The sequence below is a fragment of the Fonticula alba genome, assembly GCF_000388065.1.
Source record: "Fonticula alba strain ATCC 38817 unplaced genomic scaffold supercont2.12, whole genome shotgun sequence".
NCBI lineage: Eukaryota > Rotosphaerida > Fonticulaceae > Fonticula > Fonticula alba.
This window is the reverse complement of record NW_009242982.1, coordinates 231797-237302: the sequence shown is the minus strand read 5'-3', so window position 1 is coordinate 237302 and position 5506 is coordinate 231797. Positions and strand designations below refer to the sequence as shown.

At 70.2% G+C, this 5506-nt stretch overlaps 1 protein-coding gene across 1 annotated transcript in view; it reads left to right on the top strand.

Annotated features, from left to right (window-relative positions):
* H696_05594 (hypothetical protein) overlaps positions 1-4042 on the top strand; it is a gene marked incomplete at both ends in the record, with an annotated part of 7609 nt that extends 3567 nt beyond the window's left edge. Inside the window, 7 exons of the mRNA XM_009499409.1 lie at positions 15-71; positions 178-462; positions 620-820; positions 1013-1146; positions 1278-1362; positions 1517-1850; positions 2079-4042. Of these exons, the coding sequence (XP_009497684.1) occupies positions 15-71; positions 178-462; positions 620-820; positions 1013-1146; positions 1278-1362; positions 1517-1850; positions 2079-4042 (3060 nt within the window). The remainder of the gene's footprint in view (positions 1-14; positions 72-177; positions 463-619; positions 821-1012; positions 1147-1277; positions 1363-1516; positions 1851-2078) is intronic.
* Positions 4043-5506: the final 1464 nt, after the last annotated feature.

Here is a 5506-nt window from a genome sequence, read left to right as displayed (position 1 = left end):
CCCCTCGATGGCAGTTTACCCTGTTCGCCGGTAAGCTGGCGCAGCTTCCCACCGATCAAGCGGCTGACTGGGTGCGCGCATGCTGCCTCGCTCGCCTTTCTCCTGCTGGCCGGCCCGGCCCGCGCTTCGGATGGGAGATCCGTGCGAGACCCGATCTGACACCTGTTCCTGGCGCAGTTTGACCGGCATCTGGCCGCGCGGCTGGTGTCATTCGTCGATGTGCTGCACCTGTCCCTGCTTCTGGGGAACTACATCAACCACACGGCCTGGAGAACGGTGGTTGTGGTGGCGGAGCCGGCCGCCGACCGGCCAGCCACCCCGGACGGCGGATCGCCCCCCAGCGACATCACCTCGCTCGAGGCGCTGGCCCATGTGTTTGGGCTGCTGCTCGGGCCGGATGGGGCTCGCGCGCCTGGCCGCCTGCGCACCGTGGCCTCGCCCTCGGTTGACCGGATCATCCATGTACGTCCCTCCTGTTGTCCTGTCCTTCGAGGGCGGTCTGCGTGCACGGCCGCACGCATGCAGCTACACCTTCGCACATGCACATGCACACGCCCGCGCCCACGCGCACACACTGTGCCTCGACCCGGGTTTCCCTTTTCTGACCATGCACTTCCAGGCCATCCGAGCGGATGCTTTTGACCCGCTGGCCGAGCTCCCCCGGGGACAGGCATCTTCAAGCCGCCGGGTGTTCCCGCAGCAGGGCCACCCCTCGCTGCCGACGCCGCAGCCGCTGTACGACGTCCTGCGGGTGGTTTTCTTCGACGTTCTGCGTTGTCTGGTGTTCCGGTCGACGCCGACCGAGTCCGTGTCGCTGATGGTGCGCATTCATGTGTGCCACCTTTTCCCTCTCGCCGCCTCCCCCCCCTCTCTCCCTGTGTGTGTGTGTGTGGTCCTGACGATCGAGTGCATATATTTCTCCTTCTCCATCTTTGCTTCTCTGTGCCCCCCCCCCCCCCTCGTCCCGCCTTTTCCTGGCCATGGCACCTACTCTAACATGGCACGCATACAGGCCCCGGAGGACGGGCCCGCCGGCAGCGAGGAGGACGCCTCGCTCACCGTGATCCAGTCGTACGGGGCGTTGGTGAAGTTCCACGCCATGCTCTATCTGTTTGATGTGGTCTCGCCGTTCGTCATCCTGGACTGGTGCGTCGGGTTGGGCCGTGTGATGCCTCCTCCCCCCCCCTCCGCCCCCTGGCCACCCTGCACTCCTTGCGCCCGAGTGTCGGCACTAACATGGCGATTATTTTCCCCCTCCTTGTGCCTGTGCCTACCAGCCTGGACTTCTTTTGCGACCCTCGCTCGGCCACGCCCCTGTCGCTGGCGTGTGCGCATCTCCTCATCCACCATGCTGGTTCGAAGGTGCGTGCCACGGGGATGGCGTGTGGCCTGTTGTCCGCCCTTGCCGCCTGTCTGACATGCAGGTTGTGCCACCGGCCGGCGCGCGCGCTCTCTCTCTCTCTCTCTCCCCCTCTCTCTCTCTTTCTCTCCCGTGCGCGCGCGCGCGCAAACGCAGCTCGAGCATGACATGCACCGGGCTGGCGCCGAGTCCGGGGCCACGCATGCCGAGTATCTCCTGCCGTCCTTCCCTTCGCCCCGGTCGTCGGCCACCATGGCGGCCTTCTGTCGGACGCGTTATGCGGCGGTGCTCCAGAGCATCGAGCTGTTGGCCGAGAGCACGGATGCCATCGGCCACTTCGAGTGTCTGGACGAGGAGGAGGCCGCGCTGCCGCGCACGCCGCGCACGCCACATGCCTCGCACACGCCGGGACTCGATGAGGAGGAGCTCGAGCGGGAGGCCCAGCGCATGATGATCGCCATCATCTCCACCTGCCATGAGACGGATTTCGGTGCGTGTCTCCATTTGCCGGGCCTGGCTGGGTGGGTTTCCCGGGTATTGCCTCGCCCCTGTCCACCGGCTGACCATCGGGCGTCTGGGGTGTGGCGCGGCTGCTTGGTCTAACGCATTGTCCGTGTGTGTGTGTGTGTGTGTGTGGTGCAACTTGCCCTTTTGCCCCGTGTCTCCCCCCCCCCCCCCCCCCCCCCCCCCCCCCCCCCGGGCCCGACTCACTGCAAAGGCTCGCTCTACTGGAGCCGCGAGCTGACCCTCGAGGGGGGAGATCTGTCCGGGTCGGCCGGGTCACTGGGGCCCGGATCGCCGGTGGGCATGGGCCTGGAGAGCAGCAGCGATTCGCTGCGGAGCCCCTCGGCCACGAGCATCCGGTCGCCGACGAGCGCGCGCCTGGGCCGGCTGATCCGGTCGCCGGTCCTGTGGGATCGGAGCGCCGGCGATCCGCCGACTTCCGGCCGGCCGGCCGGCGGGGCGCCGCTCTCGCCGCTGCTAATGTCCCCCGCGCCGGGGGCCATGACGCCGTCGGGGCGCACGCTTGTCGGGCTAATCCCGGTGACTGGGCCCCGGGCGGCGGCCATGAAGGCAGGCCCGGTGGCCGCGGGGGCAGGCTCTCCCGGGCCGCTGCTGATCACCCCGTCGCGCTTCCGGGGGCCGGAGTCCGCCGGGGTGGCCAGTGCCAGCAGGCGAGCTCTGGCCCTGACGCCGGTCATGACGCTGGCCGGGGATGGCGGCCGGTCGGCCTTCGGTGGCCAGCTGACCCCGGCCCCTTCGCGGCTGGTCGGGCGTTCTCTGACCGACCTGGCTGATGGGGCTCTGTCGCCGCCGCGGTCGCGACACCCCCTGGCCGGGGCGGTCCTTCTGGGCAACAGCGGCAGCGGCAGCGGCAGCAGCAGCGACGAAGAGGAGGCCGGGGTCACCGACGAGGAGCTCCTCCTGAGCGGGGGGGCTGGGCATGGGTTGACCGGGTCCTTCACCATTGTCGCGGCCCCGGGGCTGGGGCCGGCCTTTGCGGAGTGCGCCCTGGATGACCCATCCGACACGCCGCGTGCCGAGTACCAGCTTGCTCCGGCACCGGGGGAGTTCACCCGGATCACGGAGGAAGCGGACCTGCTCGCCGGTGCGCCTGTGTCGGAGGCCGGGCCTCTGGTGCCCGACATGGAGCCTGCCCTGCCCGACCCCCTGGCGACGGGGGTGTCTTCTTCGATGCCGGCGTCCGACGTGGGCTGCCTGGTGGCTTCCGAGCCGGCGGTCGGCAGCATGCTGGTCTCTGTGCCGGGGCCGGCCGGCTCGACGCCGGGGCCGGTGCCGAGTGCGTCTGTCCGCGAGTCCGAGCCCGAGCCGGTGACGGCCGACTCGGCCGCCGGGCTCCAGGCGCATGTGGCGGTCTCTCCTGCCGGGGGGGCCCCGGGCCCGGGCCATGCCGCTCCCTTGCAGGATGCCCCGTCTCCGGAGCAGGACCCTGTTCCGGAGCACGCTCCCATGGCGGCTGCCCGAGCCAGGACGCCGGAGGTCATTGGCACTGTGGCCACGGTGCCGGCCACTTCGGCCGGGGTGGGCAATGCCCCGGGGAAGTCCGGCCCGCCGGCGGTGCCGGGCAGCGAGGGCACACCAGGCAGCGAGGGCACGCCGGGCAGCGAGGGCACGCCGGGCAGCAGGCCGAGCATGGCGATCGTGCCGGCCAGGCGTCAGCCTGCCACCCTGGGCGAGCGTCTAACCTGGGTGCTGGTGTACCGGACCCGGCTGGGGGAGCTGACGCCGGCCGGGCGGGTGGTTCTGACGCCGATGGCGCGGCTGTATGTGAGCCTGGCCCTGGCGGCGTCGGCCACGGTGGTCACCCAGCTGGCCGGGCGGTCGATGTTGGAGCTGGCCGCGCCGGCGGTGGGACGCACGCTGAGCCGGTCGGTCGGGGTGTTGGTGCGAGCGCGCGTCACCCAGAGCCTGCTGGCCGGGCTGGCGGCCTGGACGACCCCCTGGTCGCAGGCACTCGATCGGCTGCTGGCTGGTGGCCGGGGCGCGCTGCCCTCGTGGCCGGGGTCGGGCCAGCTGGACCGGCTGGCCGAGGAGCTGGTGCAGGGGTTCACGCGGCTGGCGTCGGCCGGGCGCACGGCCGGCGGAAGCGTGGTCTCCAGTGTCAGTGGCGTGCGCGATTGGTTCAGCGGCGTGCCTGTCCCCCGCTTCAAGAAGGATTGACCGTCGCACGGATGCGCGAGCGGCCGTGTGCCCTCGGGGGTCGATTGGGAGGCAGGGGGGGGGGCCGGCCGTGCTCCGGCGGAGCACGCGTCCGCCGGCTCGGCCTCTTCCCTCGTCCCCTCGCGTGGGCTTTGGTGTCTCCGCCCTCGCCTGATGCCTGGGATGGATCTTGCGCGTGCCTGGTCGCTGTTTGCTCTTCTGTGTGCATGCGTGTACACACCGACACACACGCACACGCATATATATCTATATCTATGGTTACATCGATCCATTTGCAAATGCATTGTGTGGGGCGTCTGTGCATATGTGCATATGTGCATGGGGCCGTGGGAGGGGCGGGGGCGAAGATCTGGTGGTACGCGACTGCCGGGCCTCGTCGCGGGGCGCTCTCGTGGCCGGGCGCGGGGTTTGGCCCGCACACGCCCGGCGTAAAGGCGGTGAGTCTGAGGGCTCGGCATGCGAGGGTCACTGGTGCGAGCCCGCACGCATGTGGATATATATCTTTCTCTCTGCGCCCCTCTCCATGGCCAGATGGACCCCCCACCCGGCGAGGCATGGCCCAGGCAATATCCACCAAGGCCGGGTGTTTGGGTTGAGTACCGGGAATGGGGGCCTCTCTGGGGATGCCCCCCTCCCCCCTCCCGGTGGCCATCGCCACCGGGGTCTTGACTGCTCGCCAGCAGGGCAGCCGAGAGGCGGGAAAGAAGCAGCCGGAGTCTAGGGTGGGTTTGGGTGTGTGCGAATGTGTGTTTTATGTGTGCTCTGTGTTAATGAGCCAGCTCAATGGGGCTGGATGGGGCGGGGCCGTGCTCCGCGGGAGGTGTGGCCCCTGGCTCCCGGCGTCGGGGCCGGACCTGCGGCACAGCGTGCGGCCCCATCTTGGACTCGGGGCTGCGCTCGGGGCTGCGCGGGCCCTGGCCGCGCCGGCAACAGATAGTACTGGGCGTAGAGGTGATTATCTGGCCCGGCCGAGAGGGGCGAGGGGGGTGGGGGGACGGGCAGTCAGCGCGTTCTGGTTAAGTCGCGCGGCCAGCAGGGAGTTGATCTTCGGCCCATGAGTGAGCGGTCTATGTGTGTGCGCGTGTGTGTGTGTGTGTGTGGGTGTGAGGGCCGGCGCGGCCATGCAAGTGGGAGCATCTGTCTGGGGCGATTACATGGCAGAAGGCGTCCGCGCGTTGGGCCTGGGGCTGAGCCACCGATCCGGCTCGGGGTGCCGGGTGCGCAGGGGCCCCCGGGCATAGGGGGGGGGGGGGCGGGCTGTTTCGCCGTGCACTCTCGGCCCGGGCTGACGTGTCGATGGGGCCTCCCCGTGGCCGGGGATCGGGGGGGGGGGGGGGGGGGGGGGGGGGGGGCTGCCGGCGCCCCGGCGGCTCCCGCGCTGCCCGCCACGCCCACGCATGTAGGCACGCGTATATAAATGTGGGTATGTGCGCCGGCGCCCGCACCCAGGGAGGATCAAGTCGC